Source organism: Aphelocoma coerulescens, chromosome 13 (assembly GCF_041296385.1).
Source record: "Aphelocoma coerulescens isolate FSJ_1873_10779 chromosome 13, UR_Acoe_1.0, whole genome shotgun sequence".
Lineage (NCBI taxonomy): Eukaryota > Metazoa > Chordata > Aves > Passeriformes > Corvidae > Aphelocoma > Aphelocoma coerulescens.
This window is the reverse complement of record NC_091027.1, coordinates 6,940,351-6,961,913: the sequence shown is the minus strand read 5'-3', so window position 1 is coordinate 6,961,913 and position 21,563 is coordinate 6,940,351. Positions and strand designations below refer to the sequence as shown.

Here is a 21,563-nt window from a genome sequence, read left to right as displayed (position 1 = left end):
CTGTGGTCAAGTGACTTGTTTTTTGGTTTTTCTGTGTGCAAGACCTGGATGGCTTCAGGGGTAAGGGCACAAACACTGCTGAATCTCTTTTGCGTTTACCCTGGCTTTGCACTTCCCCCAGAGACTGCTGCCATGTGCCACATGGTGACTTGTCAGGTGTCCCATCATCACAACTGAAATTACATTCCATTATATCCATGCACAGGGTCTACTTCAGAGCTTTAAAACCTTGCTTTTAATAAGTTTTTCACAAGAATGAGCGGTTTTGAGAACTGGTACTGAGGAACAGAGTTGCAGGGTGAGTGGGTAGGCCAGTGCATCACCCATGCTCTGAGCTGTTCCCCTCTGAGAACAGTCCTTAGAGCCCTGGAAGAGACTCATTTTGTTAAACATCTTATTTTATTTTTTATAATGCTGACAGATAAGAGTTACGTTAGCTTCTCATTTAGTAAGGAGGAATGAATCACTTGGTGTTAGCATAAAACCAGGTTTAAAAGGATCAGAAATGGCCCACAGTGTAATTGCTCGGAGTGTGACAAAGGCCACCTGTGGTGCAGCTGTAATTTGCCTGAGCCCTGTCAGTTGCAGTTTGCCTGTACCTGGAATGGAGATCCTTTACCCACCGAGTCAGGTGATGAAGCTAAGAAGGTTCTTTAGCTACTTCTGGTAGGTACACAGGACTGGATGGCCGGGGCAGTAGTAAACCTGAGCAAGAGCTAGCTGAGAAATAAGTTGAAGGGCATTAGGCCCTAGCTTATGAAAAAAATCACCTCAGTTGTACTAATAAAAGTACATTTAGGAAATTTAGTACAAGTCTGTGATAGTGACAAAGGCAGTGATTGCTACATGTTCAGTAACTCAGAAGTTCTGTAGGATATGTGTAATACTGATCATTTCCAGACCTCTTTAAGCTGCCATTCTTTCCTGGATTGGGGTTGTGTTCAGTGTTCTCATGGCAGAGCACTGGTTTCTGCTGTATTTTACCTGAGAAAGAACTGTCCCTCTGTCCCATTACTGGGCCACAAGTTCACATAACCCTGGGGTTGGCTCTGTGGCTCACTTCACCCAAACACTCCCTTCAGATGCAGCAGCTGCAGAGAAGTGGGTTGCACGAGGAAGTGTAGGGGTTAATGCATATTTAATGCTATGTAGAAGCTTTACCTATATCTAAACACACTGCAATGTCCAGGGTCAGACTGACAAAGGGAAGAGAGCAGGACCATCAAGAAAGAGAGTGTGTGGAGTACTTCCAGTGCCAAGACCTATTTCAAGATGTGCTTATAAAACACAAGGGTTCAGTAATGTAATGTGAGTGACACTTGGAACTGTCTTACTTGGCTGTGACTAGTATTTTTTAAAAAACTCAAAACCCAAACTCCCACAGCCTTCTCTGGGGCATGGGGAGGCAGGTGCTGGGAATCTCTGTACCTTGTAGAGATGGAGCCTTTTACCATCCTGACAGCTCTATGCTATGTGTGAGATAAGACTTCAGGGACCCCACGGTGACTCCTTTGCTGTCCTTTTGGTGAGAGAGTTGGCAACACTCACACTTCAGAAAGCACAGAGAAGGCCAAAGCAGAAGGTGTCTGTGTCCTAGGGTGAGCTCTGTGGAGCCAGGACAAGGATCAACCCCAGGGTGAAGGTCCCATCTAACAGAACTGGTAGTTGTTGCCCTTGAGGAGGGGCTGCCCACTCTCCTCTTGCTCGCAGGACTCCTCACAGCAGCCGGAGGTGTCGCAGCCACTGTCTTCCTCAGCACTGGAAGGGAGGTTGGTGTAGTCCTTGAAAGGAAAGGAAGAAACACAACACCCGGAGTGTGTTTTGGTCCCTTTGATGGTGTATGACCCCTGTTGCCGTGCAGGTGACCAGCTGGGGATGTGCTCGCTCCACATCACCACTCTTTGCTGTGCCCACAGGGTGTGACTAACAGGCAGGGCAGGCTTGTGCCTGTGCTTTGGTGGACAGCTAGTCCTGAGGGGATGCACAGCAAGTCCAGGGGCATGGGGCAGGGTGCTGTGCTGGTAGTATATCACTGCCTGTCACTGCTTTGTCCAGCCCTCTCTGGTCATGGTGGGGAGTCACTTAGCCCTTCAGCTGGATGCCTCTCTGCACTTTGCACCAACACTACACTGCTCCCATCAGCTAATGGTAAGGGATATGGCACAAAACTTGTTCAGAAGCTGTGTTCATGTCCTCCCCCTTCTCCTCTCCAGAGGTCCTCACCCGCTCCTTATGCACCTCCAGCTCTTTCTGGATGAAGCAGCCGATCTGGTCGAAGGTGGGTCTCCGTGTGGGCTCCAGGCTCCAGCACGCCTGCATGATGCTGTACCTGCAGGGCCAGACAGGGACAAGATGGTTGCATGGTGCTGCTGGAGGGTCTGCAACCCCAGGCTCTTCCCTGCAGCACTCTGTATGTCAGGGACACAGTACTGAGCAGTCCCCTGTCTTCCTCCATAAAACCCATGGTGAGTGTATGTGCACCGCTCCAGGGAGTGGTGAGCACTGGAGTGGATGGAGCAAACTAATCAACAAGGAGCTTTATGCCACCAAGACTTCAGGCTTACACTCATTACCCTCCTGTAGTCTACTCAGGCTTGTCTTCTCATAATCATAGAGCCAAAAGTAGCTAACCAAATAAAGAGGAAAACCCCACCAAGTTCAGGAATGTAGACATGTAATGTGAGTGCACTCATCCTCCTGTCCATAAAGAGGAGATAGTGGATAGTCTGCCCCAGGGCTTGTTTTCCTACAGGAGCAAGGAGCAGCCTGGTAGGACCCAGCCTTAACCTCAAGGCAGACACTTGGGAACAGCAGGCAGAGCTGTGGAGAAGGTCCCTGTGCCATGTCCCTGCCTGTTGCCATGAGGCAGCTCCAGCCACGCGGTCGCTGCTGTGTGAATCTCAGCGCATCCACTCACATTTCCAAGGGAGCGAAGTCAGGCCTGGCCATCTGGTACCCCTGCTTCACCATGCTGTAGAACTTGCTGTTCACCACCATGCCAGGATACGGGCTCTTCCCTGTGACAGGAACAGAAGCAGAGGTGGCTCTCAGACCAGAGTGTTCAGTACTCCAGCCTTGAGGGTGGGAAGAGGCAGCCTGGAGCATTGCCTGAGCCACTGTTACCCAGGGAGCTGAGTTAGAGAAAATGATGTGGGATTTTTCATCTTAAATGCTCCCTCTGAAAACACAACACAGTGTTTTATAGCCCTGATAAACCTAGATTTTTGTCAGCCTTCCTCCTTTCTTGGAAATCTTTTCTGCAGATGCATTAGGCCAGTAGCAAGCCGTGGAAAACAAAAGAGGTTTGCAAGCTCGGTCTTTCTTACCAAGGGAGAAGATCTCCCAGAGCAGGATGCCGTAAGACCACACATCACTCTGCACTGTGTAAATGCAGTCAAAGATGCTCTCTGGGGCCATCCATTTCACGGGCAGGCGAGCCTGGAAGAGCAGAGACTCCTGCAGACTGGGACACACTGGCAGCTTATGCTACACCCTGTCTGTCCTTCATGCTCCAGCCCCCCTACCCTTGTACCTTCTCTTGTGCCCATTTTAATTACTTACATTGCCTTTCACAACGTAATTGGAGTCATTCATGATGTCCCGGGCCAGGCCAAAGTCACAGATCTTGGCTACACGTCCATCTGATATGAGCACGTTCCTGGCTGCTAAGTCACGGTGGATGCACTGGGGAGAAGAGAGCACAACTGAGACCCAGCCACTGGCCCCCAGCAGTCCCAAAAAATTCCCTGCAGCCCAGGCCTGCCACCAAAACAATGCTTGTAGGGGCAAGGGAAACATGTACTGCTTGAAGAGCCCTTGTCTGAGGCACCAGGTCATGTACAAGCCACGGGCTCTCTTTCAAGCACTTCATTTGTGGTGTTAAGACACTGTGACATTTCACGCCCCCTCCTTTAATTACTCATGGGGCTGTCATCTTCCCCATAGGAGGAGGCTCAGAAGCAGGGGCTGTTGACACTGTGTCCTCATCTCTGAAACAGGCACAGGGTGACTGACACCCTGAGCCAGCTCTGGCAGACAGCTCAACGGCCACTTTCAGTTCCTTGTCCCTGGGGCAGCAGGGACGCTGCCAAAGCGAGAAAGCTTCACAACAAGGTTCCTGACCTCGTGTAAAAGCAGGGGAGAAAATGTTGAGACCAGCATGATGCACAGCCCTGGGTTCCCTCTGTAACACTGCCCTGCCATGATGGCCGTGGAAGACAAAGGCTCTGGCGGGAACACCAGATACCAGGGCCCAGCCTGTCTGGACCCAACAGACAGAGCAGAGAGGCCCATTTCCAGCAGCAGCTTGCTTGAGCTTGGCTACCCCATCCAAAGACATCCCAAGCCTTCTGCAGCCAGGATGGGTGGCTCCTGCTTGGCTGGACTGGTGTTTCCCACTTGGTGTGCTGGGGGCAGTGGTCCTCTTGGCACTCACGTTCTTTGATGCGAGGAATGCCATGCCCTGGGCCACCTGGCTGGAGAACTGTAGCAGGTCAGAGAGATTGAGGGGACGGAGATCCTCCCTGGCTTCATCTTCTTCCTCTGAGCTTCTCCCTGAAATTCAAAGCAGAGATTCAGACTTGCTGCAAAACTGGCAAGTAATGCAAACTGTGGTGTGCTGTGATTCCCAGAGCTAAACCAGACAGGATGGCCAAAAGAAAGAAATCACGAAATCACAGAAATGAGCCTTTGACTCACCCCTGACTTGCGCAGAATCTGATGCTGCTGAAGATGATGATGATGACACAGGCCTCATTTCAACATATGTTTCCAAACCCTGGCTTGAGAAGCCACTGTCGCTGAGTGAGAAGCACCAGAGAGGGGGGCAGACTGTTAGAACCCTCCAGCAGTACCTTCTGCCCTGCTCCATCTCCACCAAGAGGAGAAACCACATCCCTGCCTGCAGAAGGTGACTTAAGGGCTTAAAGGCAAAGGTAATGTTGAAGCTGATTCAGAAAGGGGACCTGGGCCCCCTGTGTTATTGGGCTCCAAGGACTGCTCCCCTTTTTTTAAGTTCTTGGCTGATGGGGAGCAGTCAGCTTCATCCTACAAAACCCATGTGCCTAATAGTGCAGGAAGCTAAATTTTGGTTCTGAATTGTGGAAGGACAGACTGGGCTGAAACCTGGATTTATCATGGGATATTCAATGACTGCTGTCAAAGTCTTCGAAAAACTTTCAACTATAACCAGCTCTAAACACATGCAACCCCCGTGGCTTTTACATCCTGGTATCCTGCCAGTCCCCAGACCTTTGACCTTGATCTCTCCCCAGCACAGTGCTCTGCATGCTTCTCCCAAAGAGTACCCAGGCCCAGCATTGCTCAGCCCTGCAGCCACCCGAGCTCTGCTCCTACCTGCGGATGTATTTTTTCTCTAGCTCAATGTTTTTGTAATCAGCAGCACTGTCTAAAGAGGTGTCCAGGGCAGAATCCTGGATAATTATGGATTCAGCCTTCTTCCGCAGGAAATTCAGCAGGTCTCCATAGCGACAGTACTCGGTGATGACAAGGATTGGGCCTGGCAGAGCAGCAGAAAGGGTTCATTAAGGAGTGATGTTACTGTGACCTGTCCTGGGATTGCTTTCCCTGGGAGGGCAGCAGAACCCACACAGCTCACGCTGCGCCTCAGAGGAGGGGCCATGGCAGGGATCTGGGGGGGCAGCAGGGCTGGGGGATCCTACCTCCACAGGTACATGCCCCCAGCAGGTTAACAATGTTCTCGTGGTGTCCCAAGTGACTCATGATCTTCAGCTCAGACATGAGAGCCTCCTGCTCATCCGTGTCTGCTGATGCTGCAAGGTGAGAGAAGGACTGTGTGAAGGAGTGAGGGAGGGACAAGGAGGAGATTAAGGAGAGGACAGAGAAAGATGTTGACAGAGTTATGGAACAAAAGGAGGAGACACACTTCGAGTGAAAACTGCATCCTCTAACTCTGCCTCTGGCCTCCCCCATCCACAAAAACGACAGTAATGTGATTCCAGCACCTGGTACTTGGCATAGAAACATCTTTAAGACATAGCTGTGGCAGCCTGGGAGCACCAACGTGTTGAACACACACTACATCCTGCCCAGATGGAGGATTTCAGCCCTTGCATGTTGCTCTGTGCTTACACTTTAGCATCTTCACAGCCACTTTGAGCACTGAATCTTCTTTGCCCAGCCCAAAAGCTGTGGCTTCTACCACTTTTCCAAAGGCTCCTGCTCCAAGAGTTTTTCCTGCAGAGAGAAGAAAAAAGCGCTTTTAAGATATGTTATAGAAAAAGACTGAGCAGTTGTCCTACATGCAGCCTTGAGGATGGGGATTCCTGCTGGGCTCACACAAGATGACATATCCCTTAGTCAGGAGCTGGCAAACATCTGTGGGGAACTCTACTGTGAGCAAAGATGGTGTGTAAGAGGCCATCTCCAAACTTCACCCCACCAGCTCTGTGCCTTAGGAATGACTCCACATGCAAGAGGAGGGACATGACCCCTGCAGCCTTCCTTGGAGCAAAGGAGGAGGGAGGGAGCCTGCACCCCACCACTTGCCACCCTGTGTGGAAGGGGGCAGCAAGGCCTGGTTTAGGATGCTGCTGGAATGTCTGGGTGTAGTTTTGGATATTGCCCAGAGCTTTGGCTCTGACCCTTGGAGCATTTCAGCTCTGTGATGAGCTTCATGCCACCAGGCAAGAAGCAGGGAAGGTTTCTTACCAAACTGGAGGTTATTCCTGGGAAACTCCCATTTTTCATTGTATGGCAGCTGAGTGGGATCGATAAAGATGTAGTTATTGCCTTCACAGGCCTCAATGATCTTCCACCGCACCTGGTACTTGGGTTTCTGTAAGGAAATAACTCCAGTTATTCAGTGTTCCCCAAGCTGGGAGGGTTCCCCAGCCCCAGCATCCACTCAAGCTCACTCTGCAGGCACAGAGGGAAGGTACAGACTTCAGCCCATCAAATATCTTTTCAACCTGGACTGAGTGAGAGAGGCTTTTTCTGGACAGCCTGGTCTCTTTGCAGTTATGAAGTCCCCCCAAGTCATCCCCTATGACTGAGGGAGGCTCTCTTGCCACTAGAAGCAGCCTGTTGCCATCATTTGGGATGGCAGAGCTGGGAGATCCAGCACGTCCCACCAGAGCAGTGGCTGACAGTGCCCAGCTGGTGCTGGAGAGAGATGTCCCCACTGTGTCTCCTTCCTCAGTCCTCTGGCTGCTGAGCACAGCAGAACAGTGGAGCTGGTCCTGCCCCACTTCCCTTAGAGGGGTAAAATAAAAAAGGAGAAAGAGAAGTAAGAATTTCTCTTTTCCAAGAATGTCATGGCAGAAGTAACCAGGCAAGGCAGAGAAGCAGTGCAGGAGTCCTTGAGCAGAGAAGGCTGGTACTTGTCTGAGATAGGTAACTATGTTATTTATAGCCATGTCCTGCTTCTCTGGGGCTTGCAAGCCCTTCCAAAAAGCTATTTTCTTCACATTTGTGCTTACACATTGATCTATCTTTCTGTGTCTCTCAACCACTGTCCAAAGGCAGCTCTGCCTGCTAAGCTGTAGGTGCTTGTCTGAGAGAGGGCTCTGATGGATCTTCTGACAACCAGCACCAGAACTTTGCTGCAAAATTTTCAGCCTTGATAGGCTGTCAAAGGAAGGGTGCCAAAAGGGAGAGATGAAAACCAGATTTGCACCCACTGATGAAGCAGAGGTGGCTACTGATTGGTTCAGTTTGTGGAAAAAACAGAGAAGGATTCCAAATGCTGGAAATGAGCCTTGCAGAGAAAATAGGGCAAGTTCTTATATAAAAATAGTGACCAAGTCTTCCTGGAAACAAACTTCTTCTAACATCATCCTGTTTCTCCATAAAAACGGTTTATTATAAAGCAGTGAGGAGAATAAAGAGTAGATGCAGACTGCAAACCACTTTTTTTCTCCCTTAATTCAGTCCGTGGATTCATGGGACCAGAGCAAAACCAGCTGCAACTGACAGCACAGAGTGAGCACCATTGTCTGACACCAAACAATAACCACACTGACCTCTGGGCTACCAGACCGAAGGACCAGGGCAGGAGAGATATTAATAAACTGGGTTGGGTGCATGAGCTTTGCCCTGCAGCAGGAAACCCCAGGGGGAAGCTGAGAGGCAGGGGAGGTGAAGGAGGCAGCTTGCCTGGTACCTCCAAGCTGAATGGTCCCTGCCCTGGCTGACAGCAGAGGCTGTGTGGCCTCTTGAGACCAGGCAGCCCTTGCAGCCCTTGCCCTGCAACAGGGAATCTGACCTGGTTGTACTTGTAGAGCAGGAGGAGGAGTAGGAGGAGCAGCAGCACCAATGCGCCTATGCAGGTGGACAGAACAGGGCTGAAGAGCTTGTTTGGAAGGGCCATGACACTCCCTGGAAGAGAGAAAAAAAACCCCAGAGAATCAGTAAACATCCTTATTTCAATCCCAGCTTTGGAAGCATTTTGCCCAGCTATGCACTTCAGCTTCCCCTGTATGCAACACTGCCCTCAGGACACCCTTTTGGGAGCTGCTGGGAGCTGAGGGAAGTTCTTGATGCCAAACTCTAGGCTGCAATGGTTCCCCTCATGCACCCCAATTTCCACACAACCAGCACCAGGTGCAGCTCAGACAAACTGGTGACCAAGATCTGTGCAGCAAGAACAGGCCCACCAAAAGATGCAGCCCCTGTACTTTGGTGGGCTGAGAAACTGCTGGATGCACCGTGCCCTGGAGCTGAGCCCTGCAGTTATGAGATGTTCGAGGTGTGGCTCAGCCTTTGGCCCCAGGCTATAACCCAGCCAGAAATTCCCACATGGCTCCTAGGACTGGTGAATGCCAAAGCCTCACACCTGTGAGGATAAAGGGCTTGTGGAATCTGTTCCAGCTCTCTTGCAAGACAGTGGGGATATGCATATAGAACGTAACCCCAAAGTCCCCAAATTCTCCCCCACTCTGCCAACTCTGTTGATTTGTATCTTACTGGTGATGGTGAGTGAGTGAAACATGTCAGAGGTATTCCCTTCCCCGTTAATGGCCATGCAGCAGAAGGTGAAATTGTCACCCAGCTCCTGGAAGAGGATGGTGCTCTCCACCTCCACCTCTCGGAAGGGCAACATATTCACCACCTGGGGTCTGGAGTCATTCCGTATCAGTCTGTAGTTCTCACTGTACCTGCAGGGATGGCAAGAGGAGACAATGAGTGCTCCTCTGCAGCACAGCAGCTCACAGCTGAGTGGGTGCCTGTGTCACACCACAGAGGAGACACAGGGAATTAGGGTTGCAGCTCTGTGAGGTGTGTTACTCTCTGCCCAGTTAAAGATGTCTCCCTGAACACCATGGCCCTGCACAGACAGAGCCCTGACTGCCTTTATGTGGCTCAGCAGTGTTCTGCCATCAGTCCCTTCAGTGGGGCTGGTCCTGAGACACAACAGCCCTTTCCAGGCAGCTGCAGTTGCTTCCCATGACTGTAGCTCAGTTAACCTGTGCTCTGCAGAGTCTCAGACCTGTGGAGGTCCCAGAAAGATGACTGGGCCAGCCAGGATATACCTCTACAGCAACATACACCACCAGGGCATTTTTCCAAGGGATCCACATGTTCCTCAGAAGAGCATGGGGAGAACATGAATCACAGGTGGATGATCTCTTCAACCTCAGGACTTTAGGAATAGAAAGTGCTCCTTCTTTGCAGGCAGTCCCCAGGAACCTCTTTTTCAGCAGAACAACATCCCTGTTGCTATTACTGGACAGGCTCTGCTGTATGGCCTGCCCAGGAGCCCACGCTCAGCGAATGCCAGCAGGGCAAGGGCAGGGACACAGCTTGGAGGTGCTCAGTCAGTTCTCACCTCTCGGGCAGTTCTCACCTGTCCGAGTGAACGGGGCACTGGTACCACTCGATGCGTGGGGCAGGGTACCCGATGGCCATGCACTGAAGGATGCTGGAGTCATTGGCTGGCACCTTGATTTTGCAGACCCTTGGAGAAGCTGTTGGGGAAGTCACACAAAAAGTGAATGCTGTGACCAGAGGAAGAGCACATCCCCCATGCTCTGGTTTACTTTCCATGTGTGCAACAATAAACCAGAAGGAGCCCCTGTGCTAAACACAGGCAGGTTTGGGCTGGGTCTATGTGTCCTGTGGGTGCTGAGCTGGAAACAGCCTGGTACCCCAACCAACTTTTTTTTCTAGCTGGGAAGCACCCCCAGGGGCAAGCAGGGTGAAAGAACGGGCAAGCACTTACATTTCAGGGAGATACTGAATGTAACTGATTCATTGGTCACATTGTTGAGGGCATGAAACGTGTAGAACCCTCCCTCTCCTTCCTTCAGGCGGTTCAGGAGGAGTGTGTTGTTGTACCTGCTCACAGAGAGAAACACTGTGAAGAACACACAGGCCTTGCTCAGTGAAATTCTGCTGCTTCCTGTGCTCTGGAGCAGTGAACAGTTCCAGCACTAATCCCAGCCCCTCAGGGAGCCTGCTTGTTGCTTCTTCAGGGGAAGCAGGGAGGGAACGATCTTCCTTAGAGGAAACACCTTTTGCCACCAAGTGCACTTCAGCACTTCTGAAAGGCTACAGGTGGGTGAATGCTCAGAAATAATTTAACATGTAAATCATTACCTTTCAAGGATCAGGGGATGCTGGTTCTTCTGCCTTTGGCAGAATGAGTTACTCCATGAAGATGTGCTCCCTAGTAGCCACTCCCCTCTGCCCCCTGCCCATTTCTCAACACCCAGTGCAAGAAGGAGTTCACCCTAATGCCATAAGTTTTGCCAAGTGGCACAGTTCCTCTTGTAGATTGTTTTTTGTTTCTAAGAAAATGAAAGGGGAATTGCCAAACACCCCAACAAACGGAATGTTTTTCTTTCAGTCTCCTCTTGGTCTCAGTTGGCTGTAGGCTTTGGAAGAGCACACCTGTGCTCTCTGTTAGCTTATATTCGCATAATAATGTTTGTGACTTCTCTTGGCATGGGGCTCTCAGTGCACACTCTCTCAACCTCAGAGCAGTGAGGGAATTAAGTTTTTTGTACTGTTCATCCACTCCTGAAATTTCTTCTGGCAAGGAGAGTGCAGACTTGAACAACCAGATCACAAACGTGATACTAACTTCCACAAGGCTGTCTAAAGAGAAGACTGCCAAGTTAGAGAAGGGTGGTGTCCTCCTTGATCTGATCATACTGTGGTTTGCTAACAATACTGGAAAGAGAAGATAGAAATGCAGAACAGTTTCCCTCTTTAAAACCAGAGAGTTTTCTGTAGAATGGGCCCTGCCTGTCTCAAGGAAAGCTCTCTTGGAAACATGCCATAGCCAGTAAAGAAGATAAAGAGCACGTACCAGTTGTTTCCAGAGATCATTTGGCCCTTGAACATGGTGGGTTTAGAGTTCTTCAAGGGATTAGTGTGTTCCCAGACCCACTGGAGAAGTTCTGGGTAAGCCTTAATGTGGACCTGCAGCTTCAAACTCTCGCCCAGAGCAACCTCCTGGCTGGTGGCTTGCCCTGGGATCAGGTGCACGTAACCTCTCTCTGCAGGATGGAGGAGAGCACGACCGTCAGCAGGCGTGTCCAGAGACCTGGAATAAGCTTATACCATCTCCATAAAGGGATCATTATTGGAAAGAGCAGCCTCGTCTGGGAGACTGCAGGAGGGAATGAAATATTACACAGATATGTTGCCAAAGGAATACTTTTAAATGACTTCTTTGTCGTGGCACCTTGGATTACACTGCCTGAGGAGAGCTAGAACATCTTAGTGAAGTCTCATGGGGAAAGAAGTTTTACATGCTGTATCCTAAAAAGTGATGAGGCTAAAACAGTATCTCTTAATTGTTCATAAAAGACAGTTATGCTTTAGCTAAAATCCTGGCTTCTCAGCTGGAAGCAACTCAGACTGAGCCTTCTTTCTAAGCTGTGGTATGCAGCAGCTTTGTATCATCAGCAAACTCCAGCCTGTGAGCTGTGAGGATGCATTTTCCATCTTGAGATACAAACAAGTGTGTAATAGACCTGAATCCCCTTATGTGGATCTGTGATTGGAAGAGATGAAATCCCTACTTTGCTTATGTGGCTTGCCCTTCCTTCTAAAACATGCCCTCTGGGCCCTCAAGATATGAAGGGAAAACCAGTTCCTTTTCTAGCAGCTCCATAGTTCTCATGTGAGCCCTCAGGCACAAGTGAGAACTGTGTTTTTAACAACAAATCTAGGAAGAGAATGGAGGCAGAAGCAGCAAATACTCAAGGCTACACATGATTCAGCCTTCCTGGTCTTTAGGGGAAGCACTCACCTACTACCTGAAGCATTGTTGAGGCATTCCTGAATCCTACTGTATTGTTGGCTATACAGACATATTTCCCACTGTCTTCCATGGTCACGGCTGCAATGGACAGGGTGTCATTGATGATGTAGTTATCATTTTCAAAGTCAATCTTTCTAGTTCTCCTGACCTGTCAGGCAGAGAGGGAACAGCACACATTGAAAGGGCAGAGCAAACACACCTCTCCTGCTCTGGGCTAGAGAGCTCATCACTGAGAGCAACCTGTGTGGAGACCCAGAGACATATTAAACCCAAGTATCCAGGGCAGATATTCCACAGCAGTGAGGTTGTAGCTATTGTCAGCCTTCTGACTGCAACTTGACCTTACACTGTGTGATCCAAACATACCTTGTGTGTTGTTTCAACTCCTTAATAAAGGCACCAGTTATAATAAGGACTTCTAGCAAACCTCATCTAACCATCTAGCACTTAGAAGTCAGCATCACAGAGATTTTGAAATGTATTCCTTTTCTTCACACATATCTTTTCTCTGGAGAGCTCTGTCCTGAAAATGTTTGCTGCTTTATAAGCCCTGGCAGGGATGGGTGGAGAAATGTTGCTTTAATAGGTACTGTGGCTCTTGTCCAATAAACTCAGGTAAAACAATATAGTCTCCTCTCTCACAGCACGATTCTGACAATAGGCAGGTGTTTCTTAATCCTGTGTCACCCCAAAGAAAGGATATTCAAATTTCTACAGCTTGAATAGCTCTTTGGTTGGGTAGTTCAAGGCTTTGCTGTGGGTCTGGGCAGTTCTTACCCCCCTATGTCCCCCAGTTTCCAGGAAAGCTCCACACCCCAACTTACTGTTTTTGCTGCTGTCAGCCATCTGATGTCATACTTGTGGGAAGGAGCAATCACTCTGCAGGTGACTTTGAAAGGTTCGCCCACAATTCGCACGTGGTCTGCAGGGTCCATCATCACTGACACAGGTTTCTTCAGTACTGCACAAAGGCAAGCAAGGAAAGATCCAGTGTCAGCTTGTCCAGTGATTCCATGTGCTTTGGAGACTCCCCAGGAGCTGGCTACCTTTGGAGGTGAGGCAGGGGCACAGGTTGCCCAGAGAAGCTGTGGATGCCCCATCCTGAAGTGTTCAAGGCCACGTTAGGTGGGGCCTGAGCAACCTGATCTAGAAGGTGGCATCCCTGCCCATGGCAGTGAGTTTGGAATGAGATGAATTTCAAGGTCTCTTCCCACCCAAACTATTCTGTGACTCTATTCTATGATTCTACCTTCTCCTTTCCATCCTCTTTAGCCTCTTTACTCCTGGCCTTCCCCTTCCCTAGTGATCTCCACTCCCTTTTAAGCATTGTGTCTGTGGGAAGCAGTACAGGAGGGGAGAACACAGCAGTCAGGACTGTGGGTTGAAAGGGAAGGAGAAGCTTCTGCCCATGATTACAGATGGAGCATCGGGGCCCGAGGACTTGCAGAACATTGGAGAGATTGGTGGACATTTTTCTCTGGTCTGTGACAGTGCTTGCAAAGATTTGAAGACTGCTGAACCCATGGAAACCCATCTGAAGGAAACAATTAGCCAGAGGCTGATGGAATTTGGCCTCCATTAAATAACCTTTAGAAACTGCAGAACCTTCAGGAGGTCTTTCCTGCCACTGGTAAGGAGCTTTTCCTGAACTATCTACTGTGGCCACCTTAGCTATTTGTGGCCCTTAGGACAGCAACAACCTCAGTTCTTTACCTTCTTCCATAATCAGTCTTATTCTGGATGAATTCTTTATTTTTCCATTTATCTGTGCTTGGCATCGGTAATAACCTTTATGCTTGCTTTGCACATTGTACAGTCTTATTCCTTTCTCAGCACTGAAGGAGTAGTTGGTCCCAGGTGGGAGAGGAGAGGCATCATCCATTGTCAGAGTCACGTTGGATCCATACTCGGGGGCCGTGATGAGACAGGGGAGATCAACATTCCCACCTTCAGTCCCCCCGACCCGGAAACTCGGGGTGTACCACACGTTGTTGGGATCTGAGGAGGAGACAGGATAGGCTTGTGAACGGGGTCAGAAAATGCACTGGAGCTGAGAAACACATTCCAGCAAAGGCAAGTCTCCAGCATTGCTGCCCAGTGGGAGTTCGATGCTGGGGCAGCCCTGCTCAGCGCCTGCCTGACTCAGCCTCCAAACACTCACATGACAAACCCAGTTCCAGCTAAGACATTTGAGAGGATCACAGCGACCAGCTCACAAATGTCCAGGGATAAGAGAGGCTGAGAAGTATGCACATGTCTAATTAAACTTTTCACCATGGTGCTCGTTTCACTTATGAGACCTCCAGCTTCCCTGCTCAGAGCAGGCACCTCTGGTACAAGGGAAGGGGTGAAGTCAAGTGGTAGAGCTACCACAGCATAGCTTCTTCGGATAAAAGAATATTTGGGGTTCAGGTCATGTTGTGAGGACGTAATTCATGTGTCTCTCTCCCTTATCTGATGTACTGCCGATACGGTTCTCTGATTTGCAAATCTCACTGCTCATTACAACACTGAACAGACTTACACCCCTGGTTTTTCAGGAAGGGAAGCCACAGTGGGAGGAGGGAGAGATCCTGGAGACATCCACATATACACGAGATGCAGCTCTGTACTTTAGCCCAGTGCTTTAGTCATGGGCCCCATTTTATGTGGACTCACGTGGTTGTGGGTGAGGCACTGCCCCACCAGGAACCTGAACTGCTCCCCAAGCACACACACAAGCACAGCACAGCAGAAGGGACCTGGTCAGTGGCCATGCTCCCTGGAAGGAGGCTGCCCTGCCAGTGGATGTGGGAAGGGAGAAGCAGGGTTACCTCGCACAAACAGGTGGATGGCTGCCGTGCCCTTGTCACTGCTGTTGACATAACCACAACTATAGGTGCCTGTATTCCTGTAAGTGGCCTTGGGGATACTGAGCGTGCTGATGGTGTGGTTGCTGAATGTATTCTTTTTGCTATTCCATGCAACTTCAGACTCTCCTGAGCAGTGCAAGAGGACTGGATCACCCGTGTTGACAACCAGAGCAGGGAGGTCAGGGCTGATCACTGGAGATGCTGAGCCTGCAAGGGAAAGAGAGAGTGAGAATGCAAAAATGACCCCTAAAGATTCTCTGCTGGAGTTCACACTGCTGAGAATGGAGTAGCTCAGCATCAGGAAAAGGCTGAGCTTGGGATTCAGACTGTCTTTTTGGCTCACATCACCCATTCTCTGTCTCACCAGACCCCTACGGCCTTATACTCCAAGGAAAGAATTTCAGGGAAGAAACACCACCCTCCACACTTCCCTCTTCCCTGCCATTTGAACATCTAGAGCACTGGGACAGGAAAAACAATCATCTGGAGCTGATATGGGCAAATACCAGCTTGGAAATTGTTCCTGCTGATTTTTGCCTCTTCCTACAATAGTTTTCCTTTTGTGGCAGAGCGGGACCTGGTCTGTGAACTGGGTTAGCCCATGGCACCATTTGGTGGAGCTTAAGCCAAGTTTGGTGGATGGGGCTCTCTGTTGCATTGGTGCTGTGATGAGCTAGAACAGACTTGGGAAGCTCCTGGAGAGCAGGAGGTCAGTGCATATCCGTTGGGAAGACTGGCTTTTTGTTGCCAAGCACTGGATTCTGAAGGACACCTCCTCATGTGTATCATGGAGTGACACACTGCATTCTCCTGGCAGACACCAACAAAACATTATGAAGTGAATCAGCATTATTTCCATGTGGGAGAGGAAACTGAGGGATGGAACAGCTGAACAGCTGATGAAAGCCCATAGCTGCAGTTGTTCATACAACACACCTGTCCTGCAGACACAGGTATCACAACCAGCAGGAATTCTGATGCATCTCTACTTTGAAGATGCCTTCTTTGCTGGCTGAATAAAGGGGAACCAGGGTCCTACTCCAGCCTTGGTCAGAGGGAAATTTTTTTTCCCCATTTTGCCCTGTCAGCGAGTTCTTTGAGTCACCACCTATATTTAGGGTGGGGGGAAGTGCAAAATGAATCAGTGCTGCAGCGTTGGGGAAGAAGTGGTACAGCCACCCCACGTCAGGCCCTCAGAGAGGACAGGAAACACATTGCAAAGGGCTATCTGTGCTTGAGGGGCTCTGCACCCCCCTCCAGCCCCTATCCAGGGCTATTCTCCCACTTCTGCTTTCCTTCCCAGTCGCTAACGCGTCCTCACATCTTAAAGGGACACACACCCTCATTCAAATAATACTGAGCATAAGGGAGCTGGGCAATTTATCAATTCATTGCTCTGCAGGCAGTGATCCTCCTGCCATGGACACTGTCCCTGTAGCAGCCAGCAGAAGCACACCCTCACAGTCATCCACCCCTGATCACAGCTCTTTTGGGGAGGAAGGCGATGCCCAAGGTACAACTGTGTGTCCTGTGCTACCAGCTGTGCTCAGGGCTGTGCCACCCAGAGCACACCTCAGAGCCCAAAGAGCAGCATTTAAGCCATCTTGGGCTGGTGACTCCTTCCTTGCCACAAAGGGTGGAGAATATGAGACTCAAGACCCTGGAGAGCATTCTGGTTGTAGCAATGACACAGTTGTCATGGGGAAGCTCAGACAAGGCCTAGATCAAACTCACTGGCCCTGTGGGGAGAAGCGGAGGACAAGGATCTTCAGAGCATGGAATATTTGACATTTTATCTCCCTGGTTTTTTGTTGCTGTTGTGTTGCTTTGTTTGTTGTTGTTGTTGTGTTGTTGTTTGTTTGGGGTTTTGGGGGGAGGGGGGGTTGATGCTTTTATCTTTCTATGGAAAGAGGAGAAGCCTCATTTACTTCCAGAGTAGAGAAAAATATACCCCAGAACAATTAAAAAAGCTGAGTTTTCCACATATCTGAGGCAAAACATTCCTCCCTTTTTGCTAAGCTGTGCTTTCTAGTGGGGCTTGTTATTTCTGTTGCTTTAACTCTTTGTCACTGGATCCTTTTCCCTCACCTACTCTCTGCTTCGGCTGTCAATCCACATCCAGGGCTTTGGCACCATTTCATGGGGAGCCAAGCTCTTTGATTCAGAGTTGTATTCAAACTAATTCGGGGAAAGACCATGTTGTAACTTGTCCTTGGCTGCAGCAGAAGAACAAGGAAAGTAAATAAAACAAACAAGAGTCATCTCATCTTTGTTGTCACCAGCTTACAGTTACTACTGAGATGCTATGGCAGAAAAGGCTCTGGGTAGGTGCTCTCCAGAAGAGTGATGAAAAAGCCCTCAGGCTGTCACTAGAGACTCCCATCAGCAATACAACCCCCACAGGAGTGGAGTGAGGGCAGACAAGGCAGAGACACTAAATGCGGGACAAGGCAAGGTGAAGGTCACCCAAGCACCCACTCCTTCATGTGTGCTGGGGGATGAGTCAGAGCAGTGGGTCCTTCTCCAGAATGGGGAAGCAAGGCTGCAGGGGGACGCTCTCTCCCTGCTGACCACTGTGCAATCTTGCACGAAGGCCAAGGATGTCTCCCTTCTGCTCTCCAGCAGCTTCCGCAGCACTGCCAGTAACTGCTGGCCAGAGGTTTTACCACACTTGGGTTGTGTAACCATGACCTCTCCTTACAGCTGCAGACTCTGTCCCTGCCTCTCCTATGCCAGCCAAAACATTGCTTTCCTCTGCTGAGAGTTTGGTGAGGAAGGAGAAGTGAAGGCTGGTATGGCAGAAGTACCCAGGATCCTTACCACAGAAGCCAGCCACCAGGATCGAGTTAATCCTGGGGAAAAACTAGGCTGAGGTCTGGCCCTGAGAAGGACCCATACCAGACCTGAGCTCCCTTTGTCCCACCCTCAATGATAGCAAGGAAAAGTTTGATTTCTGAGGACCCCTTCCCTGGAGTCACCTACAATATCTGGGGGACCAGGGATAGAGAAAAATGTGCTCATCACAGTTCTGCTTGGGGCTTCTACTTCAGAGGTTTAGCTTACCCACAGTAAGAAAACAAAACCCCTAGGTATACATCTCAAGATGGCCAAGAATAGAGATGCAAGATAATTTGGTTTAAAACATTTCCTCTGCTTGATTTGAGCCCCTTATCCTCCCTCAGCAAGAGCCCAGGTCACAACAATCACATTACATCAGCCCTGGGTGCTCACTGAAGAGGCATTTGCAACCCAAGAGGTAGGAGAAGGAAGTCAGGCTGTGACTCCAGCTGGAGGCTATTACCTTGTAGAGCCTTGGCATGATGCAGCTTTGTGCTGCAAATGGCCAGCAGTGCTGGTACTCACACAAATGTGTGTCCTACAGCCTGACATGGCAGACAGTGCCTCATGAAGATGTCACAGCTGCAGACCTGCATCGGTCAGTGGCTCAAGGAACCTTTGGAAAGATCCTGACAGCTATTGTTACAATCTCTCATGGATCTATATTAGACTTGCCTAGTCCCTATTATCTTTAAAAACCACAAGGAATTAAAAACCCTGCAGCCTTCACAACCCATTCCCAGCACAGCAGAACTAGAAAATTCTGCTCAACATGTTTCAAATGTCACTTGAAGTGAAACAATAAGTGAGAGGGATGCAAATTTCCTGGGCTGAAAACATGAGCACTGCAGTGGCTCAAGAAGGATTTGCTGCCCATCTGTCACATGCTGAATGCTTTCCCCACAGGCTGCCCCCTTCCAGGGAGGATTTCACACCACAGTCTCATTGTGCCCCCAAGCACGCTCAAAAGGAAAATTAAGGCGAGTGCCACACAGGACCTGAAAGGTTCCCAGCACTTCAAAATGCCAGATTAGTAATACTGGTTTCCACCTCTTTGGTTGTAAACCTCAAAAACGGCTTAGTGACTCTTTTTTGAGGTTGGTGGGTTATCACCTCCTGGCCATCTCTGCAGCCTCAAAAAGCAGGCGTGTTCAGCTTTCCCTTCTTGCCTGCCTGAGTTCTGTTTCAATCACATCCTGGCTCTACAGCCCTGTTGTGTGTACCAGCGCCATCAGAATCCAGCAATCCTCAGACACTCCAGCTGGGCATGAGGTGCTTTGGAAGGTGCCAATGCAGCTGATTTTCTGACTCCTTCACCTACAGACCAAACATCTCCAACTTCTTCCTCATTTGAGCAAAGTGTTGTTTAGGAGACAGCTTCCCTCAGTGTTGGAAGCCGCGCGGGAGAGGGAGCCCGGATCCCCGGCGGGGGGAGAAAAACAGAAACCAACCAATATGGTTGAAAAATACACTCCCCTTTATTAGCAGTCTAAAGACACTTATATAGTATACCAACTTGTTAGCTCCTAAGTGGCTTAACGCTTATCAAGACACATTTCTATTTCTACATAATTGGACTACATTGGCAGTTTTCCACAGTCTTGTTATGATCAAAAGAATTTTGTGCTTGCCTCCCTGTATACTCCTAGATATCACACCTGCAAGTTCGTTACTCCCTGAAATTTCTCAGGCTGAAACTGTTTAGTTTCACATAGGGACTTTCCCACGGAAAATGTCTCTCATACACAAGCCTAAAAACCTCCAGCTCAATAGCTTGCACAGTTCTTTTATTGATCCCAATAATTCTATTCTCCAACACCTCAGGACACAGTTGCTGCTGAACCATTCCTTCATCTTAAACTCTCTCCAGATCCAAAGAATGCGAAGTTTCCCTCTCCCATCTCCCCACAGCCAAGGCTCTGCCTATGCTAAAGTGCACCTCTCCATCCTCCTTGGCCTTACCTTGGCAGGGCTGCAGGCAGCCAAGAGCAAGCCAGGCACCAGAGCCAACACAGACCAGCAGCACACCCTCTTTCCACCACTACCCTCCCTCTCTAATTGCAGCCAGCTCTGGATGACCTGCAGAAAGCTGCTACAGCCAAGTCTGCACTGAGTTCCAGTGCTGGTGTTTCTTCCCTGCAGTGCCACAGAGCAGACACATTCTCCCTACCCATGCCAAGGATCTTTCAACCTGCTCACAGCAGTGTCCACTTCATGCAGCAGCCTCCAGAAACAGGGACCATCCCAGCCCACAGCAGCCTTTTGGGACACATGACTGTGAGCCCAGCTTCGCCCTCCACCTCCAGGAGCTGCATGCCTGTTAGTCCAGCTTCAGCACAGCCCCATCCTGCCAAGGCCATGACCCCTCCTCACCTGAGGAGGAATGGAGCACTCATACCAGGCACCCAGGAAACCCTCACCACATCCTATAATTCCCCTAGAGTGATGTGGGGCTTTGGGAGTCAGTGTACTTACCATGCCAGGAGCCAGCTGCGGCGAGCAGCAGGAGCAGAGCAGGACCCATGTCCCCAGGGACCGTGGTGTCCCCAGCCTGGAGCTGATGCAGCTGAAGGATCCTCTCGAGCAGTGGGTGCCTCTTCTAGTGGGCACCGTCCCCAGCGCTCCCTTGTCGGGAGCTTCTCCTTTCTGAGCTGACCACAAGTTAACAAATTCCCTATTTTGTTTGTTTTTGAAATGGGGGAAAAAAACAGGCCATGCTTTGTCACGTCACCAGTGACAAACCCCACGGCAGAGGTGGAGCCATGCACACACCCTGCTGCACGGACCCCCTGCTGGTGGGGGTCCCCCTCAGGTCTCAGAGAGGAGTCCAGCCCCAGACCAGTCCCCAGGGCTGGCAGGGGCCACTGCACCATGCTGGGGTTTGGGATAATCCTGTTCTCTGGCTTCTGCCACTCCAGTCCCCAGGGACATTTACACACTTTTGTCTTGCTTGGGAACACAAAGTGTCCGCACACTTGCAGGCAGTGAATTCCATTTTACTTCAGCAGGACAAGCTTTACCTCAGGCCCAGCAGCTCTTGCTGGCTTTGGGACCTGAGGACCCTCACAGAACATGGCAGACTCCCTCGCAAGAGGCCCACAAAGGCAGTTCAGCCCAGGGCAGGTGGGAAAAGGCCTGTGAAGATGCCATATTATTTTGTGTTAACCAAAAGTGTAATCCCAGGTGCAGAGAGGGGTTCCATGGCCACACAGGATCACCCCCAAGCCCCACGCTAGCTTCGCCACCCTCCCTGCCAGGGAGACATGTTGGGAGTCCAGCATGCAGACCCCTTCTGGCTCCTGGCTGGGCTGGGGGACACATGGGGACCCTGGCTCTCTTCTGTCCCAGTACTTCCAAGCCTGGGGCTCACAGTGACCCTGTCACCACCAGGCAGCCCCAGGGCTAAAGCACAGACCCTTCCTCCCCTGGAGCCCGTCCCACCCAGCCATCCTGCCTTGCTGGTGGGGAGGCTGCTTGGAGCTGTTCTGTAATTGACAACCTGGCAGGCACCTTGAAGCAGCAATTAGGCAGTTAGCTAATTAGCAGTGTTAGTAATTAATAAATTAGACACTTTGTTAACCCTCCACTGGACAGTGGCTCTTCCAAAACGGGGGTGAGAG

At 50.1% G+C, this 21,563-nt stretch overlaps 1 protein-coding gene across 1 annotated transcript; it reads right to left on the bottom strand.

Annotated features, from left to right (window-relative positions):
* Window positions 1-216: 216 nt before the first annotated feature.
* Window positions 217-20,636, bottom strand: CSF1R (colony stimulating factor 1 receptor). The gene is made up of 21 exons (XM_069029360.1): window positions 20,419-20,636; window positions 15,067-15,312; window positions 13,967-14,251; window positions 13,078-13,214; window positions 12,242-12,401; window positions 11,294-11,483; window positions 10,202-10,317; window positions 9,827-9,947; window positions 8,947-9,137; window positions 8,246-8,358; window positions 6,691-6,817; window positions 6,112-6,216; window positions 5,682-5,792; window positions 5,356-5,518; window positions 4,699-4,799; window positions 4,436-4,554; window positions 3,562-3,684; window positions 3,327-3,438; window positions 2,918-3,017; window positions 2,224-2,329; window positions 217-1,781 (listed from the first exon to the last, which is right to left on the bottom strand). The coding sequence occupies exons 1-21, from the start codon at window positions 20,465-20,467 to the stop codon at window positions 1,650-1,652; spliced, it is 2,907 nt and encodes a 968-aa protein (XP_068885461.1). The 5' UTR covers window positions 20,468-20,636; the 3' UTR covers window positions 217-1,649.
* Window positions 20,637-21,563: the final 927 nt, after the last annotated feature.